We start from the raw sequence: 21,975 nt of genomic DNA on the forward strand, positions 1-21,975 counted from the left end.
AGAAGTTGGAAATTGCTGCGAGAGCAGCCACAAGAGCATTAGTGAGGTCGGGAAATGATTAGGCCTGGCTCCCAGTTGGCATTCCAATTCATCCCAAAGGTGTTTGATATAGTTGCGTTCAGGGCTCTGTGCAGGCCAGTCAAGTTCTTCCACACCAATCTTGACAAACCATTTCTGTATGGACCTCGCTTTGTGCACTTGGGCATTGTCTAACAGAAACCATAAAGGGCCTTCCCTAAACTGTTGCCACCAAGTTGGAAGCCTAGAATCATTTAGAATGTAATTGTATGCAATAGCGTTAAGATTTCACTTCACCGGAACTAAATCCCAGACAATTATTCCTCCTACACCAAGCTTTACAGTTGGCACTACGCATTTGGGCAGGTAGCTTTCTTCTGGCATCTGCTAAACACAGATTTGTCCATTGGACAACCAGATGGTGAAGCATGATTCATCGCTCCAGAGAACGCATTTCCACTACTCCAGAGTCCAATTACGCCAAGCTTTACACCACTCCAGCTGACGCTTGGCATTGTGATCTTAGGCTTATTTGCGGCTACTCAACCATGGAAACCCATTTCATTAAGTTCTTGTGCTGACGTTGCTTCTAGAGGCAATTTGGAATTTGGTATTGACTAGAGGTCGACCGATTAATCGGAATGGCCGATTAATTAGGACCGATTTCAAGTTTTCATAACAATCGGAAATCTGTATTTTTGGACACCGATTTGGCAGATTTTTTTAAACCTTTATTTAAATCTTTACACAGGTGAAAACAATGAACAAAAATGAAAGACAGAGCTACGTTCCAGAACACACAGAAACAGTGCTTACAAGGGAGGCTCCTGACGACCCAACGGCACAGGAGGATGGAGCAGGCGGGGGAGCAGAGGACGCCTACCTCGGGGGCGAGTTCCGGCAGGCTGGTTTGACGAGGTCGTGGACTGAGCCGACGTTCTGCGTCGAGGCTGATGTCCAATGGGTCTGTTCAGGGGTTGACCCCGAGGTCGGGGAGCGGGACAATCAGGGTGAAATGCCTGAATCATATTTGGGTCGAGGATGTCTTGGTCAAGGACCCAGGACCGGTCGTCAGGCCCATAACTTCCCAGTCCACTAGGGAGTGGACTGGATGCGACCTCAGGCAATCAAGGATGGCCCGTATGGCGTAGGTAGGTTCCCCTTCGACGCCCAACGGTGGGGGCGCACTGCGGGTAGAGACTGGAGGATGAAGAGGGCTGTAGGGGACCAGTTTTAACAGAGAATGTCACGACTTCTGCCGAGGTCAGTTCCTCTCCTTGCTTGCGCGGTGGTCGGAGATCGACGTCACCGATCTTCTAGTCATCGCCGTTCCATTTTTCATTTGTTTTGTCTTGTTTTCCCACACACCTGGTTTTCATTCCCTCATTACGTGTTGTGTATTTAACGCTCTGTTCCCCCCATGTCTTTTTTTGGCATTGTTTGTTTGTAAGTGCTTGTGTACATGTTGGGTTTCGGGTTTTGTACCCAAGTTGTTTTTTTCTTGATGCCGTTGGTTTTGGAATTAAACTGCTTCGGCTATTACCTAGTTGTGCTCTCCTGCGTCTGACTTCCCTGCCACCAGTTACGCACCCCTTACAGAATACCACACCCTAATATGGAGTCAGCAGGAGCAGGTGCCCCTGGTATGGCGAAGTTAGTGGGGTTGTGCTCAATGTATTTGCTGCATTGCATCAGAAATCCTTGACATTTCCCAGGCGAACCGTCATAATTTCCAGGCAAGGGTATCAATGAAGGAGGGCTATGGGTTACGATATCTGGCGTCGGAGGAGTAGGGATAGGCTGGCGGAGAATATGTCAAATTTCCTCCATAAGCTCCTCTTGCTGGGTTAGGCGCCACTGTAGCTCTGCTGAAACCCATTCCGTTTTTAGGTAAGGTATTCTGTAATGAATACTTAGGGAGAAAAAGGTGTAGGTTCACACGCAGAACGCAGCAGATGTTTATTAAGGCTTCGCAGATGGTAGGAATCGTGGTCGCTGGCAATAGTCAAACACAGGTAGGCAAAAACAAACAATGCCTCACAACCATTCAAACTGAACTAAATAGGGAGTTGATGAGACCAGGTGAGAAACGAACACAGGTCAAATCAATGAACACAAATTAAAGACGGGCTACGTTCCAGAACACAAAGAAAAAGAACACAAGGTTGACTAAGAAAAGAAAAGCAGAACCTTACATTTAGACTAGTTGAGTATCTGGCACATCAGCATTTGTGGGTTTGATTACAGGCTCAAAATGGCCAGAAACAAATAACTTTCTTCTGAAACTCAGTCTATTCTTGTTCTGAGAAATGAAGGCTATTCCATACGAGAAGTTGCCAAGAAACTGAAGATCTCGTACAAAGCTGTTTACTACTCTCTACACAAAATAGTGCAAACTGGCCCTAACCAGAAGAGAAAGAGGCGTGGGATGCCCCGGTGCACAACTGAGCAAGAGGACAAGTACATTAGAGTGTCTGGTTTGACTGGCAGCTTCATTAAATTGTACCCGCAAAACACCAGCCTCAACGTCAACAGTGAAGAGGCGACTCTGACGTTCTAGGCAGAGTTGCAAAGATAAAGCGATATCTCAGACTGGCAAAATTACACAGACACTGGACAGAGATATGGCTTTTTCTTTGCAACTCTGCCTAGAAGGCCAGCATCACGGAGTCGCCTGTATGCCGATGTAGATATTCTAATGTACACCTATATAGATATTCCATTAAAAATCAGCCGTTTCCAGATCAATAGTCATTTACAACATTAACAGTGTCTACACTGTATTTCTGATCAATTTGATGTTATTTTAATGGACAAAAAAAGTGTTTTTCTTTCAAAAACAAGGACATTTCCAAGTGACCCTAAACTTTTGAACGGTAGTGTACCTTTGTAGATATAGCGTATATCTGTATTTCATTTTCAATAAATTTGCTAAAAACATGTTTTCACTTTGTCATTATGGGGTATTGTGTGTAGATGGGTAAACATTATTTTTATTCATTTAGAATCAGGCTATAACACAACAAAATGTGGAATAAATCAACCTTTCTGAAGGCACTGTAAATAGACCAATAACAAAAAAAGATCCAAATCTCTCTCTCCAATACCAGCTAGTTTTCTGATTACATATCCCTCCTATTAGGTCCCTCCCCACTCAGACCACTCCCAGACAGTCCTAGCTAAATTACTGCCTGAGAAACATTGTTTTGCTAAAAAGCATTTAAAAAATGAAATGTTTTATGAAAAACTATTACTTAATTGTTACCAATAAATGATTTTATACGGAGATAAAAATGGCTGAATTGGGCCTTTAACGCCATAACAAAAATTTATTAATATACCAGAATTACCTGAGCATCCAGGATCCGGACCACAGGGATGTGGAGTCTCTTGCCATGTTTAGGTGTGGCCAGGTTGGACAGAGCCAGTGCTTCCTCCAGCTCCTCCATGGCTGGTTGGAATTCTGTTCCACTCAGGGTGGTCTGGCACCCAATGCCCCTCTCCACCATCAGACTCATGGTACTGGGGGCCAGAGAAGTCTTACTGTCTCTCAGAGAATCTGCATGGGAGAGAAGGGACAAAGAGGTGCTTTTTACACTAATGAGCAGTAACGAGCCATGCCAAACCAAGCCGTACTGAGCTGGCCTAGTTGCTGGAAACGTGTGAAAAAGATGATGTTGTCATGACTCTCTCGGTGAGGATCACAGTACAACAGATAGCACAAACCACCCTCTCTCCCACAGGAGAGGGGGAGTTGGGCTGGTTTTATGACTTAATGACAGGTCGTAAACTTTCTCTCTCTTGCACTGCAGTATAGAGAAGTTAAAAATCCCTTTGTTAAAAACAGAGAGACAATGCCACCAAAACGCCAACATGGAAAGTCTGAGCCATTACTGCAGTAATCAAACAAGAAAGTTTACTTGTTTTGAAGAAATTTAAAATTACAATAATTCCACGGCATTCTCTCAAATAGAGAATTTGTGAACATAAAATTTCAATCAGGAGAAACGACAAGGATTATCCATTTTAATGACCTGAAACATGACATTTCTACCTTTCGATTTTGTGGCATAGAGAAAGTTAAGATATCAGACAGGGGAGGAGCTATTAATAATACTCTAAGCAAAAGAGAATGTTTTGGGATTTTCACCCTCCAGACATTATTTCCTAAAGGTCTTAATGATGAAATGCCTATGTGTGTTATGTTGTAAATGTGAATATGAATTATGCCCCCATTTCAGATTACTCTGACGTTTTTCTTGACTGTACCCAAAGATTTTTGAAAACTTGCTTGGTAGGTCGATGTCCTCATTGTGGTTTTACAGATGTGTTTAATACGTTTTATGTACACAGTTTATTTGAATGTTTATGAAACGCACATAGTTTTATTTGGTAGCACTTATTTGTTTTCCCTCGAAACCAACCCCATTTGTATGCGTGGTGATAATATAAAAACTCACAAAAGCTCTGACGAAGGCCGTGGAATACATTGTTTGTTTTTTCCACCTTCATTTAACCAGGTAAGCTAGTTGAGAACATGTTCTCATTTGCAACTGCGACCTGGCCAAGATAAAGCATAGCAGTTCGACACATACAACAACACAGAGTTACACATGGAATGAACAAAACATACAGTCAATAATACAGTAGAAAATTAGGTCAAATAAGGGAGTTAAGGCAATAAATAGGCCATGGTGGTGAAGTAATTACAATATGGCAATTAAACACTGGAATGGTAGATGTGCAAAAGATGGATGTGCAAATAGAGATACTGTGGTGCAAAAGGAGCAAAATAAATAAATACAGGATGGGGATGAGGTAGATAGATGGGCTGTATACAGATGGGCTATGAACAGGTGAAGTGATCTGTGAGCTGCTCTGACAGCTGGTTCTTAAAGCTAGTGAGGGAGATGGGAATCTCCAGCTTCAGTGATTTTTGCAGTTCGTTCCAGTCAGTGGCAGCAGAGAACTGGAAGGAAAGGCGACCAAAGGAGAAATTGGCTTTGGGAGTGACCAGTGAGATATACCTGCTGGAGCGTTTGCTACGAGTGGGTGCTGCTATGGTGACCAGCGAGCTGAGATAGGGCGGGGCTTTACCTAGCAGAGACTTGTAGATAACCTGTAGCCAGTGGGTTTGGCGACGAGTATGAAGTGAGGGCCAGCCAACGAGAGCGTATAGGTCGCAGTGGTGAGTAGTGTATGGGGCTTTGTAGGCAAAACGGATGGCACTGTAATAGACTACATCTAGTTTGCTGAGTAGAGTGTTGGAGGCTATTTTATAGATGACATCGCCGAAGTCAAGGATCGGTAGGATGGTCAGTTTTACGAGGGTATGTTTGGCAGCATGAATGAAGGAAGCTTTGTTGCGAAATCATTTTTGATTGGAGATGCTTTTAATGTGAGTCTGTAAGGAGAGTTTACAGTCTAGCCAGACACCTAGGTATTTGTAGTTATCCACGTATTCTAAGTCAGAGCCGTCCAGAGTAGTGATGCTGGATGGGCGGGCAGGTGAGGGCAATGATCGGTTGAATAGCATGCATTTAGTTTTATTTGCATTTAAGAGCAGTTGGAGGCCACGGAAGGAGAGTTGTATGCATTGAAGCTCGTCTGGAGGTTAGTTAACACAGTGTCCAAAGAAGGGCCAGAAGTATACAGAATGGTGTCGTCTGCGTAGAGGTGGATCAGAGAATCACCAGCAGCAAGAGCGACATCATTGATGTATACAGAGAAGAGAGTCGGCCCGAGAATTGAACCCTGTGGCACACCCATAGAGACTGCCAGAGGTCCGGACAACAGGCCCTCCAATTTGACACACTGAGCTCTATCAGAGAAGTAGTTGGTGAACCAGGCGAGGCAATCATTTGAGAAACGAAGGCTGTTGAGTCTGCAAATAAGAATGTGGTGATTGACAGAGTCGAAAGCCTTGGCCAGGTCGATGAATACAGCTGCACAGTAATGTCTCTTATCGATGGCGGTTATGATATTGTTAAGGATCTTGAGCGTGGCTGAAGTGCACCCATGACCAGCTCGGAAACCAGATTGCATAGCGGAGAAGGTACGATGTGATTCAAAATGGTCAGTAATCTTAGACTTTAGAGATGATGATATCTATGAGGGTGCCTGTGTTTACGGATTTGGGGTTATATCTGGTAGGTTCATTAATAAGTTGTGTGAGATTGAGGGCATCAAGCTTAGATTGTAGGATGGCTGGGGTGTTAAGCATGTCCCAGTTTAGGTCACCTAGCAACACGAGCTCAGAAGATAGATGGGGGCAATCAAATCACATATGGTGTCGAGGGCACAGCTGGGGGCAGAGGGTGGTCTATAGCAAGCGGCAACGGTGAGAGACTTGTTTCTGGAAAGGTTAATTTTTAGAAGTAGAAGCTCAAATTGTTTGGGTACAGACCTGGATAGTAAGACAGAACTCTGCAGGTTATCTTTGCAGTAAATTGCAATACCGCCCCCTTTGGCAGTTCTATCTTGTCAGAAAATGTTATTGTTAGGAATGGAAATGTCAAGGTTTTTGGTGGTCTTCCTAAGCCAGGATTCAGACACGGCTAGGACTTCCGGATTGGTGGAGTGTGCTAGGGCAGTGAATAAAACAAACTTAGGGAGGAGGCTTCTAATGTTAACATGCATGAAACCAAGGCTTTTACGGTTGCAGAAGTCAACAAATGAGAGAGCCTGGGAGATGGGAGTGGAGGTAGACACTGCAGGGCCTGGATTAACCTCTACATCACCAGAGGAACAGAGGAGGAGTAGGATAAGGGTACGGCTAAAGGCTAATAGAACTAGATGCCTAGTACGTTCAGAACAGAGAGTAAAAGGAGCAGATAGAATATATTCAAGGCATAATGTACAGACAAAGGAATATTAAGATGTGAATACAGTGGGGGTAAACCTGTGCATATAGTGATCATGAAAGAGATATTGTCTCTAGAAATAGCATTTAAACCAGGTGATGTCACTGCGTGTGTGGGAGGTGTAACTAAATTGTTAGCTGAGGCGTGTTGAGCAGTGCTAGAGGCTCTACAGTGAAATAAAACAATAGTTACAAAACAGCAATCGACACGGCATGGTGACATTAGGGAAAGGCATGCGTAGCTGGGTGATCATACAAGTCCAGTGCGTTGCTTGAGCTAGCGGCACGGGGCTAGCAGGCTAACAGAAAGGCCTTAGAGGATGACGCGATGGAGGAAAGTGTGGCCCCCTCGTGCAGTTACATCAGCGGACGGATCAGCAGGGCTCCGTGTGGTAAACCAGGCCAATTGGCAAACTATGTATAGTGGCCGAAGAAATATGTCCGAAGGGCCTTTTAAGCCAGCAGTCCAATGTGCTTTAGATAGCTAGCAGGCCGCAGATTAGCGGCTGTGCGTTCAGGGGTCGTTAGCTGTGATAATGCCTGGTGGATTTTTTTTTTATCTAAAAAAATAGGTTCAGAGCTTGCGGTAGGAATCCGGAGATATGGAGAAGAATAAGTCCGACTAGCTCTGGTTTGAGTCGCGCTGTACAGAATGGCGAGAGTTGTCCGGAATAAAGGTAGCTGATGACCGCTAGTGGCTTCGGAATGTATTCGATGGGCCTCGTAGGCCAACAGTCTGTTGTGCTCTAGACAGCGAGCATTCAGGGGACGTTAGCTGCAAAGGTCAAAAGGTGAGAAGGTTCAGAGCTTGCGATAGGAATCCGGGCATATGGAGAGAATAATAGGTCCGGTATGCTCTGGTTGAATCGCGTTGTACAAACTGGCGAGAGCTTTCCGAGCTAGAGGTTAGCTGATGACCGTTAGCTGGCTAGTTAGCTGGCTGGTTTATGTTGGAGAGATTCCAGTAATAAAGGCAAAGAAAAATACTTTAGAGAAAAAGCAGGTCCACACCACATTGGGTGAGGCGGGTTGCAGGAGAGTATATTGAAGTAAGGGTTTAGAAAAATATATAAAATATGTATACATGGGACACGACAAGACGAAGGACAAATACGTCTGACTGCTACGCCATCTTGGAATGAATCTGAAGCTTATTATTACAGAGCAGTGTTACTACCAAGAGCAGTGTGCGGGTTTCTTCTTCTTTCTCATTTTATTCAACTGTTACCATGCACCTGCAAAAAAGATAGCTCAGATGTGCGAGTGCCATTTGAATTTGACATTCTTCAACGTAGCCACCCTTTGCCTTGATGACAGCTTTTGCACACTCTTGGCATTCTCTCAATAAGCTCACATCATCATCACACCTCCTCCATGCATCACGGTCGGAACCACACATGCAGAGATCATCTGTTCACATACTATGCATCTCACAAAGACACTGCGGTTAGAACCGAAAATCTCAAATTTGGACTCAGACTAAGACCATTTGGAATCAGACCAAAGGACAGATTTCTACCAGTCTAATGTCTATTGCTCATGTTTCTTGGCCCAAGCAAGTCTCTTCTTATTATTGGTGTCCTTAAGTAGTGGTTTCTTTGCATCAATTCAACCATGAAGGCCTGATTCACACAGTCTTCTCTGAACAGTTGATGTTGAGATGTGTCTGTTAATTTAAATTCTGTGAAGGATTTATTTGCACTGCAATTTCTGAAGCTGGTAACTCTAATGAACTAATCCTCTGCAGCAGGGGTAACTCTGGGTCTGCCTTTCCTTTGGCGGTCCTCATGAGTGTCAGTTTCATCATAGCACTTAATGTTTTTTGTGACTGCACTTGAAGAAACATTCAAAGTTCTTGTAATGTTCTGTATTGACTGTATTGACCTTCATGTCTTAAAGTAATGATGGACTGTCGTTTATCTTTGATTTTTTTTAGCAGTTCTTGCCATAATATGGACTCGGTCTTTTACCAAATAGGGCTATCTTCTGTATACCACCCCAACCCCAACTTTTAACAAGGCACACCTGTTAATTAAAATGGATTCCAGGTGACTACCTCATGAAGCTGGTTGAGAGAATGCCAAGCGTGTGCAATGCTGTCATCAAGGCAATGGATCTACTCTGAAGAATCTCAAATCTAAAATATATTTTGTTTTGTTTAACACTTTTTTGGTTCCTACATGATTCCATTTGTGTTATTTCATAGTTTTGATGTCTTCACTATTATTCTACAATGTAGAAAATAGTTTTAAATAATTTATAAAAATGAGTAGGTGTGTCCAAACTTTCAACTGGTACTATATACAGTTACTGTATAAAGAAATAAAGAAAGAGAGAGAGAGAGAGAGAGAGAGAGAGAGAGAAAGAAACAAACCAGGGGCCTCATTTATAAATCATGCCTAGGGACAAATCTGTGCGTTAACCATGCGTGGGATAATTTCAATGTTCGATTGAGAGTGTGCGTAAATGTACGCACAGCCTTGACCATGTATATGCACAGTGTCAACTGGTGGAATAAGGGAGCTGCTTGTCAAGCATAAAATGGGGAAAATATACTATATGTTGAAAATGTCAAATTGTGGGAGTAATAATTAAATCATTTCGATTTCATTGTATTTCCATCATGAATTCATGCAACATTATCTTGACAGCCATATCATTTCACCACAGCAGTACATTTGTTATGATAAAAATCCATATAAAGTACAGTCATTTGTTAAATTATAGGTACTGTGAAAGTGAAAAGTACAGATTGGCTCATCAGACATTGTTTCCCAAAACTGTTATAGGAGTTTTGTGAGGATTTAAGGCTTACTTTAAAAAGGCAAGTGCTATCCACAAAGGGCACTTTTCAAGTGAAACTTGCCGATCGGCATCACTTGATAAACCAATGTTTTGGATGCAATTATCATCTAAATAAACTGTAACATTCCATTTCCATACACCATCGCAAGTCAAGAGGGGTTTCTTTGCCATCAATGGTTTCCCCAAATACGAATGGAGCAAAAGACGGCACCCACATCACCATATCAATGATGTCGCTCTTGCTGCGGGTGATTCTTTGATCAACCGCTACGCTGACGACACCATTCTGTATACATCTGGCCCTTCTTTGGACACTGGGTTAACAAACCTCCAAACGAGCTTGAATGCAATACAACTCTCCTTCCGTGGCCTCCAACTGCTCTTAAAATGCTAGTAAAACTAAATGCATGCTCTTCAACCGATCGCTGCCCGCACCCGCCCGCATGACTAGCATCACTACTCTGGACGGTTCTGACTTAGAATATGTGAACAACTATAAATACCTAGGTGTCTGGCTAGACTGTAAACTCTCCTTACAGACTCATATTAAGCACCTCCCATCGAAAATTAAATCTAGAATCGGCTTCTTATTTACAAATAAAGACTCCTTCACTCATGCTGCCAAACATACACTCGTAAAACTGACTATCCTGCCAATCCTTGACTTTGGCGATGTCATTTACAAAACACTCTAGTCAGCAAATTGGATGCAGTCTATCACAGTGCCATCCGTTTTGTCACCAAAGCCCCATATATTACCCACCACTGCGACCATACAGGTCGCACTATGTTTTTATGCAGATTTTAGAATATTGCAATGAAAATTTGTCGCCAATTGGATGGAAACCTAGCTTCAGGCACATTCAGAGGGGTTAAATGCGGAAGACACATTTCAGTTGAATGCATTCTGTTGTACAACTGACTAGGTATCCCCCTTACCCTTTCCCAGAAATACACACATAGACAAATGGAAGAGGGTGAAAAAAGCTAATCAACCAAATAAAAAAATATATAATTATGCTGAGTACCACAAAAGACAAGTGAGAAAAGCAGCAATCTTCCAGATAAGGTCTAGAAATAAAAACAAATGACGAAGAGAGCTGTGAAGAGGACACAACAAAACCTAATTCCCCAACAGGAGACTGAAAAGATTTGGCATGGGTCCTCAGATCCTCAAAAGGTTCTACAGCTGCACCATCGAGAGCATCCCGACTGTTTGCATCACTGCCTGGTATGGCAACTGCTCGGCCTCCGACTGCAAGGCACTACAGAGGGTAGTGCGTACGGCCCAGTACATCACTGGGGCCAAGCTTCCTGCCCTCCAGGACCAAGCCATAAGACTCCTGAACATCTTATCAAACGGCTACCCAGACTACTTGCTTTGCTGCCCCCCCCCCCCCCTTTTTAACACCGCTGCTACTCTCTGTTGTTAGCATCTCACTTTAATAACTCTACCTACATGTACATATTACCTCAACTAACCGGTGCTCCAGCACATTGACTCTGTATCGGTACCCCCTGTGTATAGTCTCGCTATTGTTATTTTACTGCTGCTCTTTAATTACTTGTTACTTTCATTTCTTACTCATATTTTTTTTAACTGCATTGTTGATCAGAGTCTCGTAGGTAAGCATTTCACTGTAAGGTCTGCACCTGTTGTATTTGCCGCATGTGACGAATCAAATTTGATTTGAACATTTGATTTGACAATGACAGAGTATGAAGAGTATATTTGGGTGGGTTGTGTAAGGGTTGTAATAGGTTCTACGTACATTTGGGCTGTGAGACGATGAGCTCCACCTCATCAGGGCTGTTCTGGAGGATGACAGCTGCGTCAGTGAACGTCACGCCCTCCAGACTGATCTTATTTAGAGAAATCAGACGACCACCTGCATAATCAACCAATCAAAGCACAATATCAGTCTGACCATCAACCAAAGATAAAAGAAAATACTAATATGATATGTACAGTGCCTTCAGAAACTATTCACACCCCAAAGATTCTTTCCATATTTTGTTGTGTTACAGTCTGTATCTGGAGTGTGGCAAAGCAATTCACCTTTTGTCCTGAACACAAAGTGTTACTGTATGTTTGGGGCAAATCCAATACAACACATTACTGAGTACCACTCATATTTTCAAGCATAGTGGTGGCTGCATCATGTTATGGGTATGTTTGTAATTGTTAAGGACGGGGGAGTTTCAGGATAAAAAAGAAATGGAATGGAGCTAAGCACAGGCAAAATCCCAGAGGAAAACCTTGCCCAGTCTGCTTTCCACCAGACACTGTGAGTTGTTTACCAAGAAGACAGTGAATGTTCCTGAGTGGCCGAATTACAGTATAGACTTAAATCTGCTTGAAAATCTATGGCAAGATCGGAAAATGGTTGTCTAGCAATGATCAACAACCAATTTGACAGTGCTTGAAGTATTCGGTTAAGAATAATGGGCAAATGTTGCACAATCCAGGTGTGGAAAGCTCTTAAGAGAATTACCCAGAAAGACTCACAGCTGTAATCGCAACCAAAGGTGATTCTACCATGTATTGACTCAGGGGGTTGAATACTTATCTAATCAAGATATATTAGTGTTTTATTTTTCATGACTTTTCAACAAATGTTCTAATTTTTCTTACACTTTAACATTACGGAATATTTAGTGTAGATCGTTGACAAAAAAATTACAATAAAATACTTCCTGAAGGCAGTGTGTTTGAACTATGTTCACTTGATACGTAATCTTGTCTGACACCCAAAGACTTGTTTTTGCTCTCTGTTCAGTACCTGGTCTGATTCTGCCGTCTCTGTCTGCTGGTCCGTCAGGTACGATGGAGGCTATGAAGATTCCCAGGTCCAGTTTCCCTGTGTTGTTCTCCCCCACTATCACAAACCCTGAGAAAAAAGAGATATAGATACAAAATATATATATAGAGAGAGAGAGACAAGAGAGAGACAGAGGACCAGAGTCATTGTATTTCTATGGCAAAAAAAACGAATCTACAAATGCACCCTTCAATTCCTAATCACCCCTAAAACCCTGTTACTCACCAAAGCCCAGTTTAGGGTCTTTCCTTAGGACCAGACTGATGATCTCTCTCTCTGGAGAACCCCTGGTTGGAGTGTCTACTATAAAATAACCCACAGGTCAGGGGTTAAACATAATACCAAGTGTATTCATAAAAAAAAGCCAAGATTAGAGTTAAGAGTTAAGTTAATGCAGAGAGTTAAGCATATGCAGTGTTATAGTAAATTCTTCAGATAAGAGTATATAGCGTACTCAGTCCTCACCTTGTATAGAGGAGGTTGTGGAGTCATGTTTCTGTAGCATGGGATTGGACATGATTCTGGGGATGGGCTCTGGAGTACTGGAACACAACAGTCGTGGGTTTGCAAAGTTCATCATTACACTAACAATCTGTACTGTTGGAAATCATTTTAGAGTACGAGAACACAACGACACATAGTTTGTCACCACAAATATTGTCATCATTGTCAAGGGATAAAGTCAACGTAAATAAGCAGATGGTCTCTCCCTTTGTGGATGAATAAACAAATTGCAGTGGTGAGGTGAGGCAGAGGTGCGTTACCCCCATGGAATGTAGGATCCTTTGAGCTCAAGTGAAAATCATGTTATAGATGATGAGGTTCATTGTTATGTAGTGTTATTTAGTGCATGCAGTGTTATGTAGGGTTACATCGTGTTATGTACTGTTACCTCCAGGCCTGCTGTTCCTTCATCTCTGACAGTGGGCATGGCTCGGGTAGATCTCTGCTCATTTCCCTCAACACTCTCTGTTGCCTTAGACGCGCCTCCACCTTCGCCGTGATGTCATCACACGACTTACTTAATGACTCGCGGTGGCCGAGGTTGGATGGTAACTCTACGCTGTTCAGGACAACCTCAGAACATGAAAGACGCTTCATACGGGAGTCACTGGTCCGACAAATAGACTGGTACTTGTCAATGTTCTCATCTGGAAAGACAACAAATAATCATAATGAATAAGTAATTGTGTGTGTGTGTGTGTGTGTGTGTGTGTGTGTGTGTGTGTTTGCGTGTGTGCCTGCCTGTGTGTGCTCTAAGAGCCCCGTACCTTGAGCGATGCTGTGGCTGAGTTGCCTGGAACTCATCTCGCTGTGGAACTTGTGCTGCCCGGAGCAGAGACTAAGGAGGTACTGCGCAATCTTAGAACTCTCTGTTACAAAGCTGTGCTTCTTACCACTGGGACCACCACACTCTATGGTCAGCTTACGATGCTGGGGGAGGAGAGACAACTGTCAGGGGGTTGCCTTTTAAATCAAGAGCATTGGAGCTGTTAATGGCAAACCCTTCTGAAAGCACAGTCCACCCTTACAAAAAAAAGGTGCTAAGTAGAACAATGTAGGGGTTTTGGGTTTGTCCCCATGGGGGAACCCTTTTTAATGCTAGGTAGAACCTTTTGCAGAGGGTTCTGCATAGAACCCTCTATGTTCGTTTCTTCTTAGAACCCCTGTAATTGGTTCTTCCTAGAACCCTCTATAAAGGGTTCTACAGAGAACCCTTTACACTTGAAAGGGTTCTTCCTAGAACCGTCTATAAAAGGTTCAACCAGGCTTTAAAATTGAACTCTTTATGACAATAGACATTCACTTATTGTACAAAACATTAAGAACACCTTCCTAATATTGAAAATCCTAGTTTACAGGCCACACCATACCTTCTAGTCACGTTATGCAAGCTTGCAAAACGATGTGTAATTCTTATTGGCATCCAGCCAATAGAGTGAGTGAGGATATACAACAATTGAACCTTTTAATCACCCGCAACCTGCATTCAGAATGACTGCCAGGGTGGGGAAGATTGATAAATGAGACTACCTAAACCATCTTGACTGGAACAACCATCTCCGTAATGAGGGCAATAAGTCAACTACTAACAGATTCAATTAGTTTAGAATAAGTATGCTATTTATCTTTGCATCAGATCAAGCAATCAACCAATGCACATGCAAAAACACAGATATTGAAACAAACTGTAGAGCATGCTTTAGAGCATGCTGGGAAATATAATAATGATGGGTGTGGCTGAGTGTTTTACTCTACACAAAGTAAAGAATTACACAAATCACACTCACTTCTGGTTTTCACACCAACACTGGGGTTCTTTTACACCACCGAGTGTTAATTTACCTCTGTTACACTGAAAAATCAACACTAGGTAATACTGGCCAATTTGCTGTGCACAAATGTTCTCATATTAGGTACAGTTTAAAACATTGTCACATCTTTTTAAACTCTAGAAGGCTAAAGTTGAACCTTTTACTGCAGTGGGCTAAATCAGGGTCATACAGTGTATTCTTGGTAGCCTGAAACAAAAGTATTCACCTTAAACACATGGTTATGATCTTAGAGAATTTAAAATAAACACCTGTACCATGTTAGATATAGAGTTGAAATGTATTACATTTTGAGTTTGCATTCCAATATTACATTTTATTTACATCACAGAAAAATAACACTTTAATTTTATTTTAAATCATGTTTATTAATTATGAAATTATGAAAAAACGGTTCTTCGGATGATAAAGGTTCTAAGTAGAACCCTTTGACTTTTCAAAGAACCCTCGTCTTCCAAAAATGGTTCTTCAGATGAAAAAGATTATTGGTAGAACCCAATCCCTCTGCAACGAACCCTTATTTCTTGTGGAAAATCTACTATCTGGTCTACAATGGAACTAGTAAAGTACTATAGTAGTTGTAGTACAGCCCTAGTATTCCAGTAGTACTCACGTTGGCGGAGATGGTATCGGTCTCCCTCCAGAGGAATCGCCGTGTGACAGTGCGGAGGTGGTTCTTCAGCTCATAGACGATGATTCCTGTGGCACAGACTCCCAGCACCAGCTCCCCTACCACCGGCTTCTTCTCCCGGCCTACCCGATGGAACACCATCCCATACTCTGGAAGCTGCTGGGCGATCTGACGGGGAGATAGAACAAGTACGCTGCAAGGTTAATCGTAGTAAAGGAGAAGAATGTGCTCAACTCAAAATATTCTTGTGTAGACAAGTAAACAGAGTGCTTGAAACCAAAATAGATGAAATAAAAAAAAAGGCCAGCACTCACTTGATTATGATTTGCAATAATAGAAGCTTGATTTTAATTGCCTTTAATTTACAAAGCTTATATTATTGGAAGTAATAATCAAGTGTGAGAGCGGGCCATTTTTTTTATGTTGCAGGGCTAAACAAGGTTAAAATGAAGATGTTCGACACCTATAAGTCAAATAAAAGTTCTAGAAAAAAGTGGTTATTTCAATTCAGTAAATGTACTGAGTGTGTGTGCAAACAGTACTGTATACTATATTTATGTGTGTTGTCTCTCCTCTTGCCTACTTTTAGGTACTCGGTTTCTGCCTCCTCTGGCAGCATCTGGGCATTGTTGGCATGTAACCGTGGCAACTCCTCCTTTAGATTGGGCAGAGCCATCTTCTCCAGCATCCTCTTAGACACAAACTGCTCTAGCTGGTAGTAGTTCCTGCCATACAACTGAACAGAGATAACAGGCCTGTCAATGACATATACTTCCACTAGTGTAGTAGTGTTCCATAGGTACCAAACGGAAGAAAAGTCACTGAAACAAGGAAGGGACTACCTTGACTTGTCCAATAAGAAATGCTCATTTTTGTCATGTGGAGACCAAGGTCTCTTTTACAGATGAGCCCTGTATTATCATCAATATACACATCACTATTCACATCAATACACGAAAAGCAAAACACAATCATAAAAACAAACACATTCTCCAGTAAAAAGGTCCTCGATTCAATTTTAGAGAGCCTAGGAGATTATTCCACAAGTAAGGTGCACAGACCCAGTTCCGCGAGGCTGGAAAAGGGGGCATAGACCCCTCAGTTGAAACTTGTGCCACCTCAGTTTTTATGCCCCTATATAAAATTAACTAAAAAGTTAAAATGATTGAGTGTCAGGTTGGCGTGAAATCTGTATCTCCGCTGCGCTGTATCAGCACCACGGACAGAGCACGCCTCGGAGTGTGTGTGTGTTTGTGTGTATCAAATCAAAATCGGTCACATCCAGGTGATTAGCAGATGTTATTGCGGGTGTAGCGAAATGCTTGCGCTTCTAGCTCCGACAGTGCAGTAATACCTAACAAATTACACAACATATACCCAATACACAGAAATCTAAGTAGGAATTAATTAAGACTATATACTGTACATATGATCGGAATGGACAAAGATACAGTAGAATAGTATAGAATACAGTATATACATATGAGATGAGTAATGCCAGATACATAAACATTAAGTGACAAAGATACCGTAGAATATTATAGAATACAGTATATACCATATGAGATGAGTAATGCAAGACATGTAAACATTATTAAGTGACTAAGATACCGTAGAATAGTATAGCATACAGTATATACACATAACTAAAGTGACTAGTGTTCCATTCCTTAAAGTGGCCAGTGATTTCTAGTCTATGCCTATAGGCAGCAGCCTTTAATGTGCTAGTGATGGATGTTTAACAGTCTCTTGGTCCCAGCTTTGCTGCACCTGTACTGACCTCGCCTTCTAGATTATAGCGGGGTGAACAGGCAGTGGCTTGGGTGGTTGATGTCCTTGATTATCTTTTCGGCTTCCTGTGACATCGGGTGCTGTAGGTGTCCTGGAGGGCGGGTAGTTTGCCCCCCGGTAATGCCTTGGGCAGACCGCACCACCCTCTGGAGAGCCTTGCACTTGCGGGTGGTGCAGTTGCCGTACCAGGCAGTGATACAGCCCGACAGGATGCTTTCAAAAAAAGTTTGTGAGGGTTTTAGGTGACAAGCCACATTTCTTCAGCCTCCTGAGGTTGAAGAGGCTCTGTTGCGCCTTCTTCACCACACTGTCTGTGTGGGTGGTCCATTTCAGTTTGTCAGTGATGTGTACGCCAAGGAACTTGAAGCTTCTCCACTGCGGTCCCGTCGATGTAGATAGGGGGGTGTACCCTCTGCTGTTTCCTGAAGTCCCACGATCATCTTCTTTGTTGACATTGATCGAGAGGTTGTTTTCCAGGCACCACACTCTCGGTTTGTAATAGGTGAATTATCTTATCGATAGTATCTTGTAGCCTATGTTCATTGCCAAATAGGCCTTGCTTTAGGATGTAGGGCGGGATCCATTGTGTTGATACAGCGAAGTGGAGATGGGCTACAGATTTCACACCAACCCGTCACTTCAAAAGCACTCAATGGTCTCGGAGTCTCTGCATTTTAACTTTATGTTTATTGTTGAACAGAGTTGAATGACGGGAACCCGGTTACCAAGATTTACCCCCCAAAACCACTCCCTTTTCCAGGGATAAATCACTGCAAGGAACCGATAAATTATAATAAATAATTTATATGAACAGCATGGCGTGAAATGGAACTGTTAAATTATATGCGGTGTCTAAATCTGTCTTCTCTACGGTCTCTGCATGATGAATCAACGCTCAGGGTGGGGACAGACAGCCCATCTCAGTATGGAGCGCAGTTCACAATACATGTAGACCAATCATCTCTTGCAGTCTTTCTCCCTCTCCATCAACTCCATTCAAATTGCATCCAAAATAGATAATCCTATTATAGATTGATATATACCCTATATATATATATATATATATATATATATATATATATATATATATATATATATATATATATATATGTCCTAGCCTGCCTCTTTTAAGCAATACATTCAATGCAGTATTAGCCTTATATTTAGTTTATTTAATTAATGATGGGTTATGCATTATAAGCTTCTAACTTATGTCTCTTGCGCACTACGCAAGCACCTGTGCTCCGCTGGCCTATCCTTAAAAAATACTCCTTAGGTAGACTAGAATAGCTTGTTGGACATCATGTTTTTAGCATGTCACATACCAATAGACTATTCGAAGAGGAAAGCAAGCTCTTTTTGCCGAATGTTAAATACAGGAGCCAATAGAACTCACTATACTAATTCAATATATAATATATATATAATATAATTCAATATAATTCCAATGGAAGAACCCCCCAAAATGTTGGCCCTTCACCGATTTCAACTGCCCCCTTACTCACTAAAGGTGCAAAAAAAAACTAAAAGCAGATTTACCTAACTCAGTGGAGATCGAAGGGATCTCCAGAGTTAGCCATCCCCGAGACGGTCTGGTATCTCGTACATCCGTATGAAGTAAGGTACGGCAGAAGTTTATGGAGCAGGGCTTTATAAACAAAAAGAGTGACATGCATCGATCTACAAGAGGGGCCAACCTACTTTCTGATACAAAATGCAGTGATGTGTACGGAACCTATTGTCAGTAATAAAGCTTAATGTACTATGATAAACTGCATCCAATGGCTTCCATACAGTGGCAGTGGCATTCATAAGGACAATATTGCAAAAATCTATAACGGCTATGAATGTCGACCGATTGATTTGTTTTCTATCATTTAAGGCATGGCTTATTCCTATAAAATAAGCCCAATTTACTATTTATAAGCGGGGAAACGATCAATGAGGGAACCATCGAGTTTACATATGCATATACCATCAGATACATTTTTACTTGATTTTACCTGCATTAAGTACCAAATTCAGTTCAACAAAGGCTTTCTGTAAAGCACTGAAAGAAGCAGCTCAACCGCGAGGGCAATAGCATACACAAAAGTGTCATCTGCATGTTAACATTTTCTGTAGATAAACCAATATAGTTCATATAGACATGTCACGATTGTCGTATTGAGGAGACCAAGGCGCAGCGTGATATGAATACATCTTATATATTTTAATAAAGATTGATTAGTGTCGAACTACAAAAATAACAAACCGACAGTGAAGCTATAATAATACTAGTGCAGACACAGGCAACTAGACATAGACAATAACCCACGAAATACCCAAAGAAGATGGCTGCCTTAATATGTTCCCAATCAGAGACAACGATAAACACCTGCCTCTAATTGAGAACCAATCTAGGCAACCATAGACATTATAAACACCTAGATGATAAACAACCCCATAAACCTACAAAACCGCTAGACAGTACAAAAACACATACATCACCCATGTCACACCCTGACCTAACCAAAACAATAAAGAAAACAAAGAATACTGAGGTCAGGGCGTGACAATACAGTAAAAAGTACAGGACCTTAAATGTATCCTAGTAGGACACCTTTCGTAAATTCAAGGAAATCTGACGTAAAAAAAAACAGTGTCCCGTGTGTCAAGTAATTGTTGAACCAATTACATGACACCTGAAGAAATATACCAATTGCAGTAAATCTTTGAATAAATAAAGAGTGGTCAACAGTATCGAAAGCCTTCAATAAGTCAATAGAGGAGAGCTTAGTGCTTCATCCTATCAATACCCTTTACCACATAATTTAACACCACTGTTGCAGGTCTGTCAGTGAGATGTACTACTTACTCATAAACCTACTGCTCTGGCTGGAAGACTGATTAAGAGCCATACAATCTCTCAGGGTTTTATGGACAACGTAATCCATTATGTACTTCATAAAATAAAATATTTAAAAATAAAATATCTGAGACAGTGCTTCACTCAGTTTACCTCAGACATGTAGTCCCCAAACTCAGCCTGTAGAGCGAGAGCTGCCAGGAACATGCCTGTCTCCTCGTTGCAGTACAACCTGTCCTCTAGGATGTCCTTCCGCAGCTGCAAGTAGTACTGGTGAAGCGTCACTCTGTGTCTTGGAACACCACAACAATGTACAGTTCTTTAACGAAAAAACTGATAACTGAATTTCACTAACAGTTCATGACACCAAATCTCCAGATACTTTAAATAAAAAAAGTATTGCAGACTCACAATATGAAGGAGATATCATCAACAAAAAACTTGATCCTTAGAAAAACAAGAAAAGAGGTCGACACTACTTTCTTCCAACTGTCAGGAGCAACTTTAGAGATTTTCGTCTCGTGGTCCAAGAAGAAATATTCATCATCTAAATGAAAGGAAAGATATATTTACAGATGTAGCATCTTAATTTGAGCCAGCTTGCTACAGCAGGAAAATAATACTGCCGCAACAGGAAATGTGAATTATTATGTGGATTATAATGAATTTACATTTTTTTTGTAGGGGTCGATACATTTTTAGTTAGGGAAAATCAAGTCTGACATTTTAAAGTAGAAATGACAAACTTTAGATGCCTTTTTAAACCTTAAATACACTACAAGTTTGCATGCCCTGCAAACTTCTCAGCAACAAAAGAGTGATCAAATTAAGATCCTATGTTTATGAGACACAAAGCTATCGTCAGTTTCTTACCGTCTGTGTAGGCCAGTCCGAAGTAGAAGTGCTCCACCAGGTTAGCGTGAGCCACCACCATGTCGAACACGTCCCTCCCTCTGGACTTCATGTCACATCTGACCAATACAGACTGACCACTGGGCAACACCACAATGACCTCCCTCTGAGACAAACAAGACCTGCCCTTCTTAGACTGGTGGGAAGAGAGGGATGAGACGCAGGAGTGAGAGAAAAAGAGAGAGAGTGCGAGAGAGAGAGAGAGAGAGAGACACACAAACAGACACACAAACAGAAAGGAGGGTAAAAAAAAAAGATAATCAATCTGTAGTCAACAAAAATATGCACTCAAGGACAAAAATCATGAATATTGTGGTAAATGTTCTTACCACTATGGATCCGGGTAGCTCCAGAACTACCTGGGGTTCGTCAGCCATTCTGATAAACTCGGGACCAAGAGCCTGACAAGACACAACACGATGTAAACACAGCAATGCGGATACACAATCACACCATGATAACATTGCTACACACAGAAACAATACTAACACCACAATACACAGACACACACACACACTCACTAACACACGTCCGTACACTCTCCAGTCTGTGTGTAGGATGCACCAACCCTGGTTGTGACCGTCACTATGCTTCAGCAGCACTGCAGTCTGAAGTCAAGTCTGATAAACCAGAACTGGATCGGAGGTGACAGCTACCTCAATCTCACTGGGGCCATGACGTCACAGGCTAAGCTGACTGAACCTAGTTTATTGTATCTTCGTTTCATCCCCACACACACTTTGCTGCATGTACACATCCTAGTTATCAAAGAAAAACTATTTTTCCTGTAAAAAACCTTGAATGTACTTTGAGTAACATACAAATCAATCAAATTATCTAAGAAACTGGGATTCTAGCTTAAACTGTATAGGAGCCATATGCCTCATAGGACAAACTATGAGAATAATAAGAAGTACACAGTCTATAGAATCTATGATTTAGAGTCATGCATG

The 21,975-nt window shown here is 41.8% G+C and overlaps 1 protein-coding gene across 1 annotated transcript in view; it reads right to left on the reverse strand.

Moving 5' to 3' along the window:
* ptpn20 (protein tyrosine phosphatase non-receptor type 20) overlaps nucleotides 1–21,975 on the reverse strand; it is a 91,305-nt gene that overhangs the window by 39,631 nt on the left and 29,699 nt on the right. Inside the window, exons 9-21 of the mRNA XM_036981604.2 lie at nucleotides 21,352–21,423; nucleotides 20,984–21,158; nucleotides 20,522–20,657; nucleotides 20,264–20,402; nucleotides 16,055–16,207; nucleotides 15,454–15,639; nucleotides 13,779–13,941; nucleotides 13,400–13,658; nucleotides 12,973–13,049; nucleotides 12,733–12,810; nucleotides 12,469–12,576; nucleotides 11,454–11,574; nucleotides 3,369–3,615 (exon numbers count right to left, since the gene is read on the reverse strand). Coding sequence (XP_036837499.2) covers nucleotides 3,369–3,615; nucleotides 11,454–11,574; nucleotides 12,469–12,576; nucleotides 12,733–12,810; nucleotides 12,973–13,049; nucleotides 13,400–13,658; nucleotides 13,779–13,941; nucleotides 15,454–15,639; nucleotides 16,055–16,207; nucleotides 20,264–20,402; nucleotides 20,522–20,657; nucleotides 20,984–21,158; nucleotides 21,352–21,423 — 1,914 coding nt within the window. The remainder of the gene's footprint in view (nucleotides 1–3,368; nucleotides 3,616–11,453; nucleotides 11,575–12,468; nucleotides 12,577–12,732; nucleotides 12,811–12,972; nucleotides 13,050–13,399; nucleotides 13,659–13,778; nucleotides 13,942–15,453; nucleotides 15,640–16,054; nucleotides 16,208–20,263; nucleotides 20,403–20,521; nucleotides 20,658–20,983; nucleotides 21,159–21,351; nucleotides 21,424–21,975) is intronic.

Source organism: Oncorhynchus mykiss, chromosome 1 (assembly GCF_057628025.1).
Source record: "Oncorhynchus mykiss isolate SJ-2025 chromosome 1, ASM5762802v1, whole genome shotgun sequence".
Lineage (NCBI taxonomy): Eukaryota > Metazoa > Chordata > Actinopteri > Salmoniformes > Salmonidae > Oncorhynchus > Oncorhynchus mykiss.